Here is a 21,151-nt window from a genome sequence, read left to right on the forward strand (position 1 = left end):
GTTCCTCGACTGCCTGGAATGCATGTTTTGGGTTGCAGGTGGATTCATACTGTTAAACTCAAAGCTGACGGAACTCCAGATAAACTAAAGTCGCGACTGGTTGCTAGAGGGTATGAACAGGAAGAAGGTGTTGATTTTGTTGATACATACAGTCCAGTGGTTCGAACTTCAACTATCAGGGTAGTTTTGAATGTTGCGGTGTCTAAGAATTGGAAGGTGCGCCAGTTTGATGTAAAAAATGCCTTTTTACATGGGGAGTTACAAGAAGAGGTGTTCATCGAACAACCTCCCGGCTTTGAAGATCAGTCGCATCCTGATTATGTCTGCAGGTTGCATAAGGCGCTCTATGGTTTGAAACAAGCACCTCGGGCCTGGTTTAATAAGTTTACCAACTTTTTATTGGAGTTTGGCTTCAAGTGTAGCCCTGCAGACCCGTCTTTATTTACGTATCACTGCAAGGGTCAAAGCATGGTACTTTTGCTCTATGTTGACGACGTTTTACTCACTGGTACCTCGTCCGAGTTGATGACGCGCCTGGTTGATGACTTGAGTAATACCTTTGCCATGAAGGATCTGGGAGAAATTCACTATTTCTTGGGAATTCAAGCTCAGTATCATGATCAGGGATTGTTTCTCAATCAGACTACATATGCAGAGGAGATTTTATTTGAAGCGGGGATGGCTGCAGCGAATCCAATGCCTACGCCTCTGCCTTCACGCCTTGATGAGGTATTCAAAGATACAGTGGTGTTTCCTGAGCCAACATACTTCCGGAGTCTTGCCGGGAAACTACAATATCTCACCTTAACACGTCCGGATATTCAATTTGCGGTTAATTTTGTGTGCCAACGGATGCACTCACCTACTATGAGTGATTTCAACTTACTGAAGAGGATCTTGCGTTACATTAGAGGCACAACTCAGTATGGGCTTCATTTGTTCAGACACACATCACTGTCTCTCTCCGCGTTTAGTGACAGTGATTGGGCTGGGTGCCATGACACACGGAGGTCAACAACTGGGTTCTGTGCCTTACTTGGTCCTAATGTCGTCTCCTGGTGCGCCAAGCGTCAGCCTACGGTCTCTCGGTCATCTACGGAGGCTGAGTACCGTGCTCTTGCTCAGACTGCTTGCGAATTTAACTTGGCTGAGCTACATCCTCCGTGAACTCCACATCTATCAACCTGAACCAGCTCGTCTCCGGTGTGATAACCTTTCAGCAGTTCATTTAGCGGCAAATCCTGGTTTCCATGGTCGTACAAAGCATATGGAGCTAGACTATCATTACATCAGGGAGAGAGTTGCACTTGGTTTGGTTGAAGTGTATCATATCCCGGCTGATGATCAGCTTGCTGATATATTTACCAAACCTCTACCGAGATTGGCGTTCACCAGACTAAGGAACAAACTTGGTGTTGGTACTCTACAACTTCCAAGTTTGCGGGGGAGTGTAAGTAATATGAAGAAAACAGAGGATGAGGAAGAGATGAAGAGTGTGGGCCAATACAAAGATACTCAAATGGGGTTCGAAGGAAGAGAGAATAAAGGCCCATGTCTGAAGGCGGTAAAAGGTGTTTCAAGTGATGACGTGATGAAGTGCAGACAAGGAAGTACGGTAAGGAAGAAGGTGGAGCCAGCTGGGGCTGTGGTCCTGCACAACCAATACGCTCCTCTTGTGTCATGTAACTAACGGTTTAGATCGTTTCACGTGTAACTAGATTAAGGCATGACACTAAGGTTTGAGAGTCTCTCTGAACAATATATAAGAGCCTCTATTGTAATCTTCTGAACTTAATGAGAAAATATATTCAGTTTTCATAAAGTTATAGTTTTTCTCAACGGTCACTGGCAGACGCAGCAAATAATTTAAGTGGGGTCATAATTTCTTACTACCGACCCAAAAAGGCCAAATATAAAAAAAAAAGAGGTGTTATTACAATAAAGAGAACAAATTACGGGTGCAATATGGAGGTTTTGAACTCGGATTAGGGGGTTCAGAGGATGAGAACTGTCACCAACTGAGCTCTGTCATATTAGTATATATTAAACTTACAAATCAACTTTTTATAGTTAACTGGTGTCAAGTGGACCTGTTTTTCCTCTATGGGTCCACCCTTGCATCTACATTCGAACCCGAATCGCTTAAATTTCCAAAACTCACCTACGATAATAGACTATCCTTGTGTGGTTGAGACACTGATTAAGCTCTCGCATTGGTTTTCATTACTACGTTATTAACCATATGTCACCTTTTTGTTTGCATGCCACACTACGAGTATTGGTGCATATCATAATGAAATAATCACAAGAAGTTTCGAATCAAAGAAAAAATTCATAACGGACTAACGACAGTCATCCAACGTTCCAAACCAAAACTTCGGCCGCGAAATGTACATTCCCACACGTTTTAATGAATAAGACCATTTCATAGTTCATGAATAGTTTACTAATTCTCACAATGGAATGTTTCAGTACTGGTTCTGCGCATATAATTTTTTTGCAGTTAGATTTTTTATTAAATATAATTGTTCCCATGCAATAGCTGTGTTTGGACCATCGTGTATATAATATATATAGCTACTAGGTGGTAACCTGCGCCTTGCGCAGGATGAATGAACTAAAAAATCATATTGTTTAATTTAATAGATATAATACACACAAAGTGATAGTCACCTTATTACTCCATTTACGAATTGATCTTTTAAAATTAGAAAACATTTTATTCTTATTTTTAATATAAGGAAACAAAGGTTGCGGCTTGATTGAAAAATCAATCAATCTCAAATCAATAATCAATTCTGATTTTGAAAATTTTCATATTTTGTCGCTATTTTTTGTGTTATGTTAAATTATGTTAAAGATAAATACATGCTATTTCTAAAAAATAAAATAAATAAATAAATACATGCTAATTATTTGTGAACCCGCAATTTTTACCCAATATCAAATTTTAGATAATCGGAAATATTCTTTAAAAATAAGCAAATACTTAATATAAATTTATTATGAGTTTAAAATAAAACAAAACATAGGCAATATAATTATTATTTAATTCATAAAAAATATGATTAAAATATAAAATGTAACAAAAGTAATAGAATTATAAAATATAAAAGAAACAACAAAAAACTGATAAAAGCACAACTAGTATGAATAGTTTCTTCAGGACTCCTGGTTTTTAAATCAACAACGGAGTTGAAGCCTGTCATTTGTGTTCTGCTTGAAAGAATGGTTTTTGATAGTTTGATGTCGGAATAAGAATGTGATGAGGAGATGTGTCCAAGGTTTGGTATTTATATACGTATGATTATCGCTGACGATAATCTTTAGAGTTAATGTGATAAAATCAAATCTCCCTGATTATAGAGAATTTTCACTAATTACAGTAACTTTACTTGCGCTCCAATTAAGAATTATAACTTGCTTTAACACAAAATATATTAAATCAAACCATATCAAATAAGGTACAGACAATTAAAAACAAACTGAGACGATAACCCCAACTTTCATAACCGTGTGCCAAATTTTAAAATTTTGGAAAATAATCAAACTTTCCTTTTTTTTACAAACGTAATTGCCGTATCAATTTATGTATCTCGATTTTGTCATATTAATTCACTTTCTATTTTTAAAATTGTTATTATATCTACATTTATTAACCGTGTGCTGTAGTTTTAAAATTTTGAAATTTTGATAAACTTTCAGTTATATACAATCAATTTGACGTAGCTGATGTTAGATCAATTTTAGAAACGTGATCAAACTTTCATATATATACAACCACTAACTATGTAAGGAGTAAGGACTCGATTTGACGTAGATACCCAGTTAAGTTAGCTCAAAATACATATTTTATGTTTGATTATGCTAATACTATCAACATTAATTTATGTTAGACAAATGACTTGGATATGTCAATGACGTATAGTATATTACTGATGTCTGTATATATTAAAACCCAAAACCTCACATTAGCTATGAATACATTATATACACAATTTAATCTATATTCGACTACAATTAACATTATAGTTCTAAAGCATAATACGTAATACATAAATATACAATTGAGGTTGATACCGAAGTAGAAAACCTACGTAAATATGCAATAGCTGTGATGGCTGCACCAATTAAATGACCAACTCAATAGACCCAAAGGTTCGTCCAAGTCAGCTAATCACGGCCAGACCAAATAAAACCGCCGGTTTCATCGACGAATGTGCTCTTATAAAGCAAAAATAAATATATATGTAAGGTTGCTATCGAAGTATAGTCACAAAACCAAAAATGATTATATGTTAAACATATAAGATTAGTAATTTGGTTCGGCATGATTATATGAACCATAATAGTCAAAGAACCATAATCGTCAAAAAACCAAGACTTAACCAAACATGTATCTCGCGAATGGTTTAAGTGAGTAATCGGATATAATACTTATGTAGAGATATAAAGCATAATATATGAGAGAAATGTTAGTCTAGTGTATAATGGCAAACTATGTAAATAGTCTAGTGAGAAGAGGGCAATTAATTAATAGGGGTGAGAGTGATTGTAGTGTTGCCACATAAGAAATGGCATTCTTGTTAATAACATATTAGAGGAAGGTTACATTCAAATAATGCTCCTCAAATAATAAGAAAGAGATTATTCCTCGACAAGAGTTTGAATATACATAATATCAAGGGATTAACTAAGAGTGCCAGATTTTAAAGTATTTATTAAAAGTAACCAGAAAAGCATATTCATTGTTTCCACTACAATATTATCAGCAATCAATCTTATTTTTGGCAATCAATATCAGATAGTTGATTTTTATTTGTGTACTTTATTCATATATATTCTCAAGAAAAAAAATACAACTAACTTCTTTTTGTCAACAATTAGAACTATTGTTTTAATACTTTGAAAAGTAATTACGATTTTTTTTTGATAATCGTGGAGATCCCAAAAACTTTATACTTTTATAAACCCATGAAACCTTACATCCTAATACCAACTAATCCATCTAAATGGCACGATTAGTCTACTTGTTGACAAAAAGAACTATTGTTTTAATACTTTGAAAAGTAATTAAGCCGAGAAGACTTGGTTAGTAATTACAAGTTCTTTATTGCATCAAACTTCAATCAGTTTCTAATTCATAATTTCATGAGTGACATCAAAACTATAATTCCGCAGCTCTATCCAGTTAATCCAAAAGTGATTATAGAATGTATTGCTACAGATTTATCCATTTTATAAATGTATTGATATCTGTTAATAATTTTGTTAAAAACTGGAGTATAAGTTTTTTAAAAATGGTTCTCTTTTAGCAAAAAAAAAAAGTTTCTCAAAAACAAAACATAACGAAAGTTTATGGTTGTAAGAAAAGCATAAACAATTATTGGAATATTTTAAGAAATGTCAACTATATTAGAACAGGTAGTCTATTCCATTCAGGAATCATATACATACCGCAAGTAAAGTTATGTAAATTTTAAAATTGTCTTTATCAGAAGAAGAATGAAAAATTGACATGATAGCTATTAAAATAGATTTTGACTTTTGCGTTTGATCAATGATCACTTTCTAAATCCTAAACTATGGGGTTGACTTAGACCATGATTAACCCGGAGTTCTTAGAGTGGAGTTCTTAGCGCAAGTTAAGAAACTGTTCTTAACTTTTAACTAAAAAAACTAAGAACCAGTTCTTAAATAAGGATTTTTTGATCTTTGCAGGTTCGTCCACACCCGGGGTTCTTAGAGTGGAGTTTTTTGATCCTTTTTAATGTAAATTTTGCAAACGGTCCACTGGACTAAAACACCTAAAATTTTATAAATCAATTTACATTGAAAAAGATAAAAAATTAATTAAAATTTTATTTTTTATTAAAATCTTGGTAAAATATTTATGACCTCCAACAAATTAGGGACTTCCCTACAGGAAGGCTTAACTAATAGCTAACTAACCGCCGAACAAATTACTTTACGATCAAGCGCATATCTGTGATTTCATATAGATATCCCGCTTCTTTCTCTCTTCTTCATCGTCTTAAAAAAACCTCCCTTCGACGATGATTTGATGTTTTTGTATTGGAGCCGGTTCTGAGCCAAATCGCCTCAAATCTCTAATTTTTTTGAAAAAGTTATATATATATATATAGACCCACAAATTTATGAAAAGAAATTACACTCAGACTATTGAAATCTTTATTAAATCGTCTGTAGCCCCCAAAATCTCAGCCCGGCCATTGCTCAAGTTATCGAACAACCTTTACTAACTCCACTAAGATTTCTACCAACATTCTTGCCCCTCCTCCGAGAGAATAATCATCAAGGCAATCAGAGAATCCGTCAATGCTCCGAAGATACACAAAATTGTTCCTACGTAACTTTGCCATGTCCACGATAAAACCGTCAAGTTATCATGTCTCGACTGGTCCTCTTTACCACTTTTTGTTTCGTACTTCCTTTCCATTTTGTGAGAGTCATTGTCATGCCTGGCCCGTTGTCTATGGGCGCCTAAAACCCAAAACTTTTAAACACAAGTTACAAAAATGTATTTTTTTTCTAAAATGAGGAGCTCCTGATTCGAACCCTGCCCATTATGTTATCTCCAACCACTAGGCTACAAGCAATTCATTGAAATGCACTAAGTATTTAAAATAATTATAGCGACTACAGCATGGGCTTTACTAACTTTATCCCAGGGCTGATCCTGGTCATTGTGTATATCCACGACCATTTAAAGTAAAACATCAAATCTGAGATTCTATAGTTGCAAAAATAATATGATGTCGTAATATTCTCTTGGATAAACTTTACAGACATTTTATCTTCTATGATTTTTTTAGTATATGTAATAAATGAATTTATATTATTTACTTTTTTCATCTTTGCTTTAGTTTAACTAGGTAAAGAACCCGTGCGATATCGCACGGAACTCATTTTATAAAAACAAATAAGCTATATTTTCAATAAAAAACTTGTTTTTTTTAAAACTTGTTACAATTGCTTTCGAAAAAATACATGTATTACATAAATATCTTGCATGCAGTTATATTTGTCTATTGATAATATATGTATTTTGCATTAATAGTTTTGTGCTTAACTGAAAATTTGGGGCTAAACGACCAAAACAAATAGTGTGAAATTCAGAAAATACAAATATTAAATATATTAATTTTGTAAATATATAATATTATCAAATGAATTAAATTACTCAGCAAATATAACAACAAGATTATTTTTTATATAATCTTAAAGATTATTTAAAATGTAGATAAATAGATATAAAATAAATGAAAAAGTATTTTTTGAAAAATCTATACAATTTTTAGAATGAGAAGACACATCCTTAAATATTTTTACATTCTCTTCAAACTAATAAAATTTTCCGAATTTATATGTTTTTGCCAAGATCTTTAATGAACTTTTAAAAATGAATCTCTCTTTTCCTAATTTATTTTGTGATTGTTATGATTTTTATTTTAGTTGTGATTATTATTCTTATTTTTTTTTATTTAGAGGGCTAAGGGTTTTAATGGTTGACAACCAAACATTACAATGGCTAGTTAGTGGTTACAATAGATAACACGAAAATTCAAAATAGCTCATCGCCGAGTACTACAATCACCAAATGCTACAATTACCAACAATTACAATGGTTCATTGCCAAATATATTGCAATGGTCCATCACCAATAGTTAAAATCAACAACATATGTAACATTTCATTTAGTTAGTTTCAATAGTTCATTTAGATAATTGCAATAATTAATTTAAACGATTTCAAAGAATGACTTAATTCATTTAATTAGATAGTCTATTAATAAATAGTACATATATCAAACTTATGCATATAAGTTATAATGTACATAAATAAAAAAATATATGTTCATGGTTTAAGTTTTCTTAATATTAATCTATTAATAAATAAAATTATCTAAACATGACCTATAATTTTTTCTTTAAACGAATAAATGAAACCGGATGAGAACAAAATATCCACACCAAAGCATGATATTACAAACCATGAAATATAATTGAAAACCATATAGATAATTTTCTTCAAATATATAATATTACAATAATTATTAAATTACACAACAAACAGAATTATTAGAATATTTCAGATATTTATAAATTTATAACAACATTGTCATGATCAATTTTTTTAATATAATCTAAAAGCATGAAAATATAAGACATGAATCATGTGTTAGTGGAACATATATAATAAGAAATGCAGTTTTCCAAATAAAATAAAAACGTGTTTTCCAGTTTTTTGTCAAACATATCTTAATTTTCATTTAGTAAAACAAAATTAAGACTAATTATTTCATTATTTCATTTAAGATTTTTTGCTACCCAAACTCAAATGACTCTTAAAATTACTAATTGTAGAAAGACATTTATTAAGATATTATAACTGTTTTTAAAAGAATTTTCTTGTTAAGATGTTATAAATAATTTAAAAAAATAATAATAAGTGCGTGTTAAATAAATACAAAAGGACACTTATTGTGAATTTTAACTATTTTAAAAAACATTTCTAATAGTTGCACATTGGAAAAATAAAAATAATCATTGTTTTTTTAATGAAAAGACACAATTTTTGTAATAAAAAGATGCAACTTTTAAAGTTATTAATTGTAGAAAGACTCTTATTAATATATTATAACTGCTTTTTAAAAGAATTCACTTGTTAAGATGTTATAACTAATTAATTTTTTTTTGTATATTTGCATGTTGAAAAAATGCAAAAAAAACTTATTGTGATATTTTAATTATTTTAAAAAACGTTTCCAATAGTTGCATGTTGGAAAAACAAAACTAACCACACTTTTTATGAAATACACAATATTTATTATAAGAAAACAAAACTCTTAAAATTATTAATTGTAGAAGAAAACTATTAATATACTACATAACTACTTTAAAAAAGAATCCAATAGTTACGTGTTGAAAAAAATAAATCTAATTTCAGTTTTTGTGAAAAGACACAACTCTAAACATTAAATGGGATTGGGTTAACTGTCTAAAACCTCCTCTACTAAACAAATCAACACTCATTCCCCCAAACTATTGTACTCGTCGAAAACCCACTTATATTATTTGATACAAATAAGTTTCTAACTAATTCCACATTTGGAATTGAAAACATGAAATGTCGTTTAATTCTCCCTAATGGCGTCTGGTTACGATTACCCATAATCCAAAATCCGATCCGATACAAACTACAAATAAACGTCGCCTTGGGCCCTTTCCAGCGAATCTCCACCGTCAATCTCTCCTTCTCCGGCTCCCTCGCCAGATCCCACCCTTCTAATCTCCTCACGGATAGCTTCACCACGTATTTCCTCGTAACTAACGGCGGCCATGGCCGCCACTTCATCATCATCACCACCATTGTAACTCCTAAGCGACGTCACGAAAAGAGAGATTGAAGAGACGTAAACAAACTCTTTCTCAAGTAGTTGAGAAAAAAACAAGGGAAATAAAAAAAAAGTTTTTTTTTATTTAGCTTGTTGATTTAGATCAATGCCCAGAAATAGAAAGCACGTTTTAGACACAGGAAGCTTTTAGGATGTGGTTTCTATCTTGGATAGATTAAAACTTGGAAGTTTAGCTTCTTCTCTCGTAAAGATGAAAAAGTTTATGGTGCGAAGAGAGAAGAGAGAGAGAGAAAGTGGAGACACAGAACACAGCACAAGCGTGTAGACACAGAGAGACAACAAAGAAAAGTGAAAAGAAAGATCATAGCTTCACAGATCTGTCCCTCTTTCTCTAACGAACGATAGACTCGTTGGAATAAACCAGCAAACCGGAGTTAAAATGTATTGGTTAGAGGCGCATGCCATTCTTTATTCTATGTCCATCGCACTTTAAGACATCCTCCAAACATGTGACACGATCGATCCTATCGTTACAAGATCACGCATACAAGTCAGTTTGAATTTCTAAAATCTAAATGATGGTTTTATGCGACAACGTTTGACAACTAATGTGCTTTATGCCACTGGAGTGCGGTGGTCACTGGCCCTAGCTATTCTTCACACTAAAGGAACAAGCAGTATCTAATGCATCACGATTCATGCATGATCATTCTTTTTTCTATCGCATAATAATTTAGCCAACCCACTTTATATATATCAGGAGGAATTCTTAAATTGTGATTAGCATGACTCGAGATTCATTGACTTGTTTCACACATCACAGCCACATGCCTATTATTTAATTTGCTCATGAGTTATGAAGCCTATCTGCTTTATTTAAACACGACGAATACCATTGCGATTGCTTTATTAAAAGAAAAATAACAATAAAATATGAGAGAAACGAAGAAGACAATGCTTTCCAGATTTCAAGTGAAAGAAATTAATTTTTTTTCTTTAGTGTATTGTTTAGTTGGAGACAAACCTTTTCATCTAATTGTTTCGTTTAGGATTTTTGGCTATCCAAACACGTAAAACTTGTCCTACTATTTTTTGTTGACAATGTTTTATTTGAATATTTTCTAAAAAATTTGTAAGCAAAAATCTGCATAGAAGTTTTTTTTCACCATTTTATAATTAGTGCAATTAGTGCAAATTTTACTTTGACAAATGCATGGACATCGACTATTTATATTTTAAAAATCTATTTGAATAGTTACATCTTTTCAGTTTAAATAGTCACATCTTTTTGATTTAAAAATAATTATTTTAAAAAGATATTTATATGAATAGTCACAATTTTTCACTTTTAAAAATATACTTATATGAATTTTAGAAAAGACACAACCTTTTACACATCTTGTTAAAAAGACACAACATTTCAACATAAGTAGATTCACAACTTTTAGAATTAATCAGGATTGCTATTATTAGTAGATAGAGACAAACAAATCACCGAGATTTAATTATCATTTTGTACAAAATATCTAATTTGTAAAACCAGGAATTAATTATCATTTTATACAAAATTAATAAATCCTTTTCATTGATATGAAATTGTGTCAACATAACAACGAGTCGACATTAGAGGAAACAAAATATTCTGGGAAGTAGTCCTCGTTTAGATATATTTAGAATGAAAAAAAGAGGAACTAAACCAATGTATCAATACTTAACCACAAGACTAAACCAACATAACTGAAACATATATAACCGGATAAATGGCTTCACTGATAATATTTAAGATTAATTTTGTCATTTTGTGTGTTTCTTTTAGGAACTTTATAGTTTACATATCTAACTGTTGATTATTGACTATTTTTGTTTACTTTTTTTCTGTCAACTATACTTTTGTTTATTATGTACGCACTAGACTATAATTTCCTTGCTAAAAGTTTTGAGTCTTTGAAAATCACTTACAATTTTAAGATGGTGTTTCTATTGATAGTTCATGGATAAATATATTGAATTTTATTTACCATAACTAGTATGTTTAAAAGTTGATAATAGTTAATATTTATCAAGGTAATCAAGATTAGTAAAGCTTGTTTTTTCGTTTTTTTTTTGGTTTAGTAAACTTCTTTTTGTTCATCAATTATATCAAGATCTTCAAGAATAGTATAGATTTCTTACTATATCAAGATCTTGGGAGAGTTATAAAAATACGATCAACAAAAACAAAACTTCATTATCATCACAATGAAGCGTCTTCTTCTGCAGCTGCTTGCCCTCTGGAGCTTTTCTCTATCAAGTTTTTTTTTTTTTGGTAAAATTTTCTCTATCAAGTTGTTCTCCATCTTATATATGATTCTTATTTTCTTCTACTTTTTAATATTGAATATTTTGTTTATGTTTGAAAACATTTTCAGGATGTGAATCAACGTTTGTACCGTATGATTATTCTGCAACCGTAGAGGCAAGCAATGTTATGTTCAATTTTCTGAAGTTGGACATGTTTGTTTAAATTATTATTGTCTTTTGTTTTGTTTGGGTGCAGTGTCTAGATAAACCTTTAAAACCACAGTACAATGGAGGAATCATCGTGAACCCTGACCTACGAGATGGTCCACAAGCTTGGTTACCATTTGGAAACGCAAAAATCGAATTTAAAGATATTGGACACGATAAATTTGTTGTTGCACGAGAGAGGAAACAGCCTCATGACAGCGTCTCACAGAAGGTTCATCTGGAAAAGGGACGTCTCTACACTTTTTCTGGTAAAAATAAATATATGTTTTTCTGTTTCTTGGAGCAAACTCTTTCGAATTTTGTAAACCCTGTCATAACAATGGCCTGCTTTGTTTTTATGTTCCTCATAGCTTGGCTACAAGTAAACAACGGAAAGGCTCCAGTGAGTGCCGTTTTCAAGACGAACGGTGAATATAAGCATGCAGGTTCGGTCATTGCTGAATCCAAATGTTGGTCCATGCTCAAAGGTGGTCTCACTGTTGATGAATCTGGCCCTGGCGAACTCTACTTCGAGGTAATCATATCATGGTCCCGAGTGCTTTTCACAGTCTTGAGTTCGGCTATCCTTTTCGGTTCGGTCGGGTTTTATGGATTTTTCAGATTTTCGGGTTTCAGTGTCTTTAGCAGCCCCGTCCGGCGATTATCTCGGGTCGAATTGTATAATAACATTTCGGGTTCAGTTACATTCGTAATGTACATGCCGAAACTCATTTTATAACCAATATTTATTGTGGTTTCAGTTATTTTAATTCTAGTTCAGATATCTTCGGATCGGGATTTCAGATTTTAAAATTTTTAAGAGTATCCTTTTGAGTTCGAATAGATTTTTTTGTATCACCATATAGGATCCATTCAGATAATTTTCCATTGATTTTCTGTTTGCATTTAGTTCGCAAATTCGGGTTTCCAACTTTTTTTCCCGGACCTAGTTTCTCACATTTTGAAACATTATCTTCACTTAAGCGCCAGTTTTCGCAATCAGCGAGTTTATTTTGTGTCTGGTTTCATTGCTCATGTGTAGAGCAACGACACAAGGGTTGAAATTTGGGTAGATAGCGTCTCACTGCAACCATTCACACAAGAGGAGTGGAAGTCTCACCAAGATCATAACATTCATAAGGAGAGAAAGAGAACCGTGAGAATCAGAGTCGTAAACAGCAAAGGCGAACCAGTGCAGAAGGCAAGCCTTTCCATCGAACAGAGGAAACTCGGCTTCCCATTCGGCTGCGAGGTAGAGAAGAACATACTTGGGAACCACGCATACCAAAGCTGGTTCACTAAAAGGTTCACGGTGACAACTTTCGCCAATGAAATGAAATGGTACAGCACCGAAGTAGTTAGAGGCAAAGAGGACTACTCGATCGCTGATAAGATGTTTAGATTTTTCAAGAAGCACGGGGTCGCTGTACGTGGTCACAATATTGTATGGAGCGACCCAAAGTATCAAACTAAATGGCTAAACTCTCTCTCTGGTCGCGAGTTCTACAATGCAGTGAAACAAAGGGTTTCATCTGTGGCTTCACGATACAAAGGCCAGCTTGAGGGTTGGGACGTTGTGAATGAGAATCTTCATTTCTCGTACTTTGAGAAAAAGATGGGTCCTAAGGCTTCTCGTAACATCTTTAAGATGGCTCAAGCATTTGATCCAACGACAACTAAGTTTATAAATGAGTACAATACGTTAGAGGAACCGAGGGATTTAGATTCTAGTCCAGCAAAGTTTTTGAAGAAGCTTAGGGAGCTTAAATCTATTGTGGTTCGTGGAAATATATCGTTAGGGATTGGTCTTGAGTCTCATTTTAAGACTCCTAACATTCCCTTTATGAGATCAGCTCTTGACATTCTTGGTGCCACTGATTTGCCTATTTGGCTCACTGAGGTCGACGTAGAAGCTCCTAAGAATGTTCAGGTAACTCATATTCTCTTATAATGGTTAACAAAAGTACCGTCCTTACCACCGGTTTGAAGTCTAGTGGTTAACAAAAGGGATTAGTCCTATTGAGCTCCTTGTTCGAGCCCGGTGGAAAAAAATGTTTTGCGCCGTATTGCCTAAGGCCCAAACTCTTCCTAGTTCCTAGTTAACAAAAAAAAAAGTCCCGGCTCTCACATCCATTATTTTGTTCGGTTTTCTTGCAGGCCAAGTATTTCGAACAGGTACTAAGGGAAGGCCACGCACATCCTCGTGTTAAAGGAATAGTGACATGGGCAGGTTATTCACCAACAGGTTGTTACCGAATGTGCCTCACTGATGGAAACTTCAAGAACCTACCCACCGGTGATGTGGTGGACAAACTTCTGCATGAATGGGGAGGCTTCCGCCGACAAACCAAAGGTCTCACTGATGCTGATGGATTTTTTGAAGCCTCACTCTTCCATGGTGACTATGATTTCAAGATTGATCATCCTCTCACCAATTCAAAAGCTTCCCACAGCTTTAAGTTGGTTTCTGATGTCTCCTCAAACACTCAACCATCATCTTTTGTCTTTCGTCTTTAAGTAGCGCTTGCTTCTAAGTAAGAATAGTGGCAGATATATAGTATGTTTTGTTATTAGTCTAGACATGGTGTATATATATATCTGTGTCTGCCGAAACCCCCGAGTGCTAATCATGAGCATCCTTGGGCTGTGTTCTTAATGCATAAGCCTTTAACATTGTAATGAAATTGATCAATCATATTGTAAAATACTTATTTGTCTCCATAATTTTAGGATGAGACTTTAATTTTAGTAAAAATAAAATTCCAAATCATTAACTTTTATAAACAATTTTAGTAATTATCTTATATTATGATCTATGATTACTATGAGACTTTCATGTGGTTTAGTGTAAAAATAAATAAAAGATTTGCAAATACCAAACTGGCAAACCATTATTTACGTTATGCTGCTATAAAAGAAAGTTTAAGTTACCTCTTCTTAGAGAACTAACTATTTCATTGTTAGAACTTCAAAATCCTCCGCCGGTGAGGAACCATCAGATAATAAATCTTGAAATTGTTTGAGAGATTTAACATTTAAATATTCTTAGAACACTATCTAAACAAAAATAACTTTAAAATTGTCTAACTAGCGCCAAACCAATAAAAACTAGAAAAATATAACCCTATACTAATATATATCTAATTTGAAGAAAATGAAGATCTCTCAAAGAGATTCTAGGCAATAAAATAAGTAGAGTTGAATTTTTTTTTAAGTAAGAGGATGTAATTTAAAATGGATATCTCATTTGAGGTACTCAAAAAAAATCCAAAGACACTTGTTAAAAAATATTTAAAATTTTATAAAAATATTATAAATGGCGAGATACTCTTGCGAGTATCTAACCACTAATAATGTTCTAAGTCTTTTGTATTGTTGAAATCATATCTCTAGTTGCCTTTGTTAATTATAGTCAAATATTATTCTAATATTGATTACAATGTAAAACAATTCTCCTAATATTTGAAATGAATGAAATTAGCACAAGTCCGGTCTTAAGATTTTAGTGGTTAAATATAATTTAATAAGTTTAATGATTTTTCTTTTACAATTTAAGTTTATACCTATGTATGTAAACCCTTCAAATTTGGGGGACCAACAATAGTGTTCACATTGTAATGTCCAAGACCCGTCCTGGTTGGCTACTATATCAATGGAAACAAATCAATTTGAAATACCAACAAATATATAGGATATACATATCTGTTAACTTTTTTGGCATATGTATTGACTATTGACTATACTTATTTGCTTTCTGTTGAAGATTACTGGGACGCTAAGTATCTGAACTTCTTTGTCCAAAACAATTAAGGTAAAAACTATATCAAAGCAAACAAATCATTTTGAAATACATATAGGATATATACATATCTGAACTCTTTTGGCATATATATTGACTACTGACAATACTTATTTACTTTCTATTAAAGATTACTGGGGCGATAAGTATCAGAACTTCTTTGTACAAAATAATTAAGGTAAGAATTTATTATATAGTCTTTTTTTTTTGTTAGTTCACTATATCAAGAACATAAGAAAAATAGTATAAATATTATTTGAAACCCATAATTATCATCAAAGTGATTCTTTAGTTCCGCAATGAAGCTTCTGTTGCTGCTGCTGCTTGCCTTCTTCTGCCTTTCTCTATCAAGTTGTTCCCCTTCTTATCCTCTGATTTTCATATACGATTATTGTTCTTATGTTAAATTGAATATCCTATAAGGTTTCTCTATCAACATATATGCTTGTACATGGTATTAAAGAAAAATAAATAATTAACATAACATAATTTTGCATGAAAACGTTTTGCAGGGTGTGAAGAAAAGTACGTACCTTATGATTACTCGGCAACGATAGAGGTAAGCAATTATGCGTTCTTTCAGAAATGTTTATTATGAAGTTCTGTTATTTAATTGCTTTTGTTCTGGTGCAGTGTCTAGGGAACCCTAATAAACCACAGTACAATGGAGGAATCATCGTGAACCCTGACCTACAAAATGGTTCACAGGGCTGGTCACAACTGGGAAACGCCAAAGTCGATTTCACAGAATTTGGAGGCAATAAGTTTGTTATTGCACGAGGGAGGAATCGATCTTATGATAGCGTCTCTCAAAAGGTTTATTTGGAAAAGGGACTTCTCTACACTTTCTCTGGTACATATAATTTCAATTTTTTGTTTCGTGGCTCACACTCTTTAGAATTTTGGAAGCATTGTGCCAGCTAAGTGTTATATGTTACTTGTAGCTTGGTTACAAGTAAGCCAAGGGAACGCTCCTGTGAGAGCCGTCTTCAAGAAGAATGGTGAATATAAGCTTGCCGGTTCAGTTATTGCTGAATCCAAATGCTGGTCCATGCTCAAAGGTGGTCTCACTGTTGATGAATCTGGTCCTGCCGATCTCTTATTTGAGGTATCTTCATATACAAACATAGTTGTGGTCTAGATTGTTTGTCTAAGGAAAAACTATACAACTATAATATATTTTTTTTAAGGAATATTGCAACAAGAAGACTAAACTTTATTTTTGAAAAGGAAGGATTTATTTGGCAAAACACGTAAGGGAGTTGTTAATAAGGAGCTAATGTTCAAATAGAATCAGTCCCCTTTTTGGGTGGAAAAGTAATTTCTGATTTATGCTTCTATACATTTTAAAACTTCAAAAATAAAACGTTACATGTAACTGGAAACAGAGAAACTGACCAATGATGATTCTTATTGACTTATTGTCATGGTCATGTATAGAGCGAGGACACAAGCGCTGAGATTTGGGTGGACAGCGTCTCGTTGCAACCATTCACACAAGAAGAGTGGAACTCTCACCACGAGCAGAGCATTAACATGAAGAGGAAAGGAGCCGTGAAGATCAGAGCCGTAAACAGCGCCGGTGAGCCAGTACCAAACGCCACCATCTCCATCTTACAGAACAAACTCGGGTTCCCATTCGGGTGCGCGGTAGAAAGTAACATACTTGGGAACCAAGCATACCAAGACTGGTTCACTAAGAGATTCACCGTGACAACTTTCGGGAACGAGATGAAATGGTACAGCACGGAAGTTGTAAGAGGCAAAGAGGATTACTCGACCGCAGACGCGATGGTGAAATTGTTCCAGCAACATGGGATCGCTATCCGTGGCCACAATATTATATGGGACAACCCAATTTATCAACCTAGTTGGGTGAAGGCTTTGAGCGTATCCGATCTCTACAACGCCGTGAAGAGAAGGGTTTTCTCGGTGGTCACAAGGTACAAAGGCCAGCTTGCGGGTTGGGACGTTGTGAATGAGAATCTTCATTTCTCATTCCTTGAGAGCAAGTTTGGTCCCAAAGCCTCTTACAACGTCTTTGCGCAGGCGCATGCCCTTGATCCAACGACTACAGTGTTTATGAATGAATACAATACGTTAGAGCAACCGGGGGACCCAGTTGCTACTCCAGCAAGGTATTTGCAGAAGCTTAGAGAGCTTCAATCTATTCATGTGGCCGGAAACATTCCTTTAGGGATCGGTCTTCAGTCTCATTTCAGTACTCCTAACATTCCGTATATGAGATCAGCTCTTGACACTCTTGCTGCCACTGGTTTGCCTATTTGGCTCACTGAGGTCGACGTCGCAGCTCCTCCAAATGTTCAGGTAACTCATATATAATATTCGTTTATAAGCCCAACGAAAAATTACGTCCCATTCAGTATAGCATGGCCAGATCTGAAATGTGGGGACATTTTAAGGTTAATTTTAATAAAATAAAGTTTTTGATAATTTGGGGCATTTGATTTATGCATACGAACTTTTTAAAATTTAAAAGCTAATGCAAATGTTTCATCCGGTTGTGTCCAGAACCAACACTGCCATTTTGCTCATATTTGTCTGATGTTCGTGTTTCTTGCAGGCCAATTATTTCGAGCAAATCTTAAGGGAAGGTCACGCACATCCGCAAGTGAAAGGAATGGTGACATGGGCAGGTTATAATCCAAAAGGTTGCTATCGAATGTGCCTCACTGATGGCAACTTCAGGAACCTACCCACCGGAGACGTTGTGGACAAACTTCTGCGAGAGTGGGGAGGGCTTAGTGGGCAAACAACAGGTTTAACTGATGCTGATGGATTCTTTGAAGCTTCACTCTTCCATGGTGACTACAATCTCGATATTTCTCACCCTCTCACCAATTCCACAGCTTCTCACAGCTTTAAGTTGACTTCTGAGGATTCCAATCCATCTCCTTCAGTCTTTCGTGTTTGAGACGCTAAGTTTACAACTACTTTGTAATGGAATAGTGTGCTTTTTAATTTTTGTCTTGTGTGAGGAAACTCAGAGGGTTATTATTATACATAAACACCAATAGGTTGGTTTACTAAAGTTTAAGCCCTTGATAACATCTATCAATCAATAATATATACTTATAAGCAATTCCAATATTTAATTTAAGTTTTTTTTTTGTCATCAACTTATACAGATTCATACTAACTCTAATCCAATATCAATACTATTAAAATAGAAGTAACTTTATCTATTTAAAAATATTCTAGGTGTAACCATTACATTTAATTAGCTTTCATATTATTTCTATCTATATCTAACTTAATTATTATTAAATATATATCATATCCTAAAATTAATGACCTAAATAACTAATATATTGTTTTTTAATAATGAATTCAATTTATATTAACTCTATAACTAATCAATATTTTTTATTAATATATAAAATTATATATACATATTAATTCATATATATATATAACTATATTTTAATCCAAATGCAAGAAACAAATTCACAAACCCTCAGAAAATACATAATTATTAAAATTAGATATATATATATATATATATATATATTTGATAAAATAAATATTAAGAGTTAGTTAATATTAATACTTAATGATATGATGAAACATGTTACTATTGATATTTTTATGAATATAATTTTACAAGTTATTCCAACAAACATGTAAAATATTTATCAAATGTGAAAGTAATTAAACAAAACATAAAACACATTTTAAGTTTGGCTTGGGCGTTCATATACCCGTTGGGATACGGGTTGGGTATTTTGAATTTGGTTTTATTTATATCACATCATAGGTTTCATTCTCGTAGATTTGTTAGTAGAGATCAAAATCAAATATAACACATCGGTTTTGATTCTAATTTGTATTCATATTAAAATACATAAAATAACCATACATTGTTTGCATTCTTTTTATATTGGTTCGATTCAGATATATCCGAAGTTAAATCCATTTTTTTTAAACATAAGAAGTAAATATTTATTTTTATAAAAGACTTATTGAAAAGTTAAATATTTATTTTTAATTATAATTTCAAAATAAATATATAATTGAATATTTGAAAGAAATATTTATATTTGTGATTTATTTGGACAATAAGATCAGTTTTCTAGATTTTTCGGTTTTTTGGATTCAGCTTATTACACTTCGGAATATGTTTTGTAGCACCCTCTTACATAGGACCGGATACGGATCGGGTTCTTTGGTTTGGTTCGTGATGTATTTTGTTTTCGACACATTTCAATATTTTTTTCTAAAGTGTTTTCGAGTATTTATCGAGTCCTTTTAGTCAATTTTGAGTTATTACATGTCAGGAGTTGCATTGGATGGGATATCGATCATTTGGAGCAAAAGAGGCGGAAAAAAAAAGAAATGGGAGATTTTCAGAACAGAGCAGCCGTTTTCAAAATGCACAGCTGCTCTGGCGACTGAGATTTTTAAGAAAGTTTTCAATATTTAGGGATTTTTACCTAGGGATTCTCCTTTTTCCTTATGAGTCATACAGACCTGCAAATATATTGTTTTCTATTATTTTCATCAGGGAGCTACCTTTTGAGAGAGATTGATAGGACATTTATCGAATTTGAAAAAGAGTCAGAAGAAATGGCTAGAAAGCTTATAATCTTGTTAAGGGAGAAGAATCTCTACATACTCTTGAGAAAAATCCTGAACCCTATATTTATTCTTACAATCTATTTCATCATGTTTTCTTCATCATCTATCACTATGTTTTCTTTGTTTTCTCTGTTCATGGCTGAGTAGTCAGCTTGCTTAGTCTAGGGTGTTAGAGTGTTTAGATCGATGAGCTAAATACAAATAAGATCATTGTTTGACTGTCTCCATTCATGATTATGCTTATTGTCTGCATTAAACTAATCATTTACTGTTTGAAACTAGGTTTAATCTAATCATCAAAAGTGCTTAGGTTGCTAGAAACAATAAGAATGGAAAACTTGTCCCTAACCAGCGAAAGTAGATGTTAGGGTAACTTGTGAACAAATCGAATCTGAGCAATAATGTTTGTCATCTTTCTCTAATCCAAATGATAGTTTAGAAGTTAGATTTTTTTTGATAAAAGATGAGACATTTCGAGTTCTAAACTTGTTTGAAATCGTTTCTTGAATAGTTATTTGGCTCATGATCGCTAGACACCCGATTCATCACTCTAGGCCTAGCACTTTATCTCCTTGATTTTTACATGGTATTAATCCTGATATTTATTTACTTTCGTTACATAAATCATCAACCAAATCGATTTGTCTAAGCTAATTTATTTCACTCTGAAAGAATGTAGTGTAACCGTTAATCTCTGTGGATTCGACCCCTAGAATATTATTTGGTTTGCTGTGCACTTGCAATAGATTTATAGGGTTTTAAAACCTGAGATGAAATTTCGTGTATCAGTTCGGTTCGTACTTTGGTTTACGGATTTTATGCACAAGCATACTTTAAATAAAGAAAAAATGTGATTATATGTACAGAAAAATTATTCTGCGTTTTCA

General features: G+C 33.0%; 2 protein-coding genes across 3 annotated transcripts; both read left to right on the forward strand.

Annotated features, from left to right (window-relative positions):
• Nucleotides 1-11,569: 11,569 nt before the first annotated feature.
• LOC106432998 (endo-1,4-beta-xylanase 5-like) lies at nt 11,570-14,590 on the forward strand. 2 transcript variants are annotated; one of them, XM_048738867.1, is made up of 6 exons: nt 11,572-11,669; nt 11,788-11,834; nt 11,916-12,135; nt 12,238-12,401; nt 12,909-13,796; nt 14,024-14,590. In XM_048738867.1, exons 1-6 carry the CDS (start codon nt 11,618-11,620, stop codon nt 14,381-14,383), a joined length of 1,731 nt encoding a protein of 576 aa, XP_048594824.1. In that variant the 5' UTR covers nt 11,572-11,617; the 3' UTR covers nt 14,384-14,590. The 2 variants fall into 2 exon arrangements, with proteins under 2 accessions (XP_048594823.1, XP_048594824.1); XM_048738866.1 differs by having other exon boundaries at nt 11,570-11,669; nt 11,916-12,401.
• Nucleotides 14,591-14,797: 207 nt separating this feature from the next.
• Nucleotides 14,798-18,768, forward strand: LOC106432981 (endo-1,4-beta-xylanase 5-like). The gene is made up of 6 exons (XM_013873828.3): nt 14,798-16,016; nt 16,178-16,224; nt 16,299-16,518; nt 16,610-16,773; nt 17,106-17,993; nt 18,250-18,768. Exons 1-6 carry the CDS (start codon nt 15,965-15,967, stop codon nt 18,598-18,600), a joined length of 1,722 nt encoding a protein of 573 aa, XP_013729282.2. The 5' UTR covers nt 14,798-15,964; the 3' UTR covers nt 18,601-18,768.
• The last annotated feature ends 2,383 nt before the right edge of the window (nt 18,769-21,151 follow it).

Source organism: Brassica napus, chromosome A8 (assembly GCF_020379485.1).
Source record: "Brassica napus cultivar Da-Ae chromosome A8, Da-Ae, whole genome shotgun sequence".
In the NCBI taxonomy this organism is placed as follows: domain Eukaryota; kingdom Viridiplantae; phylum Streptophyta; class Magnoliopsida; order Brassicales; family Brassicaceae; genus Brassica; species Brassica napus.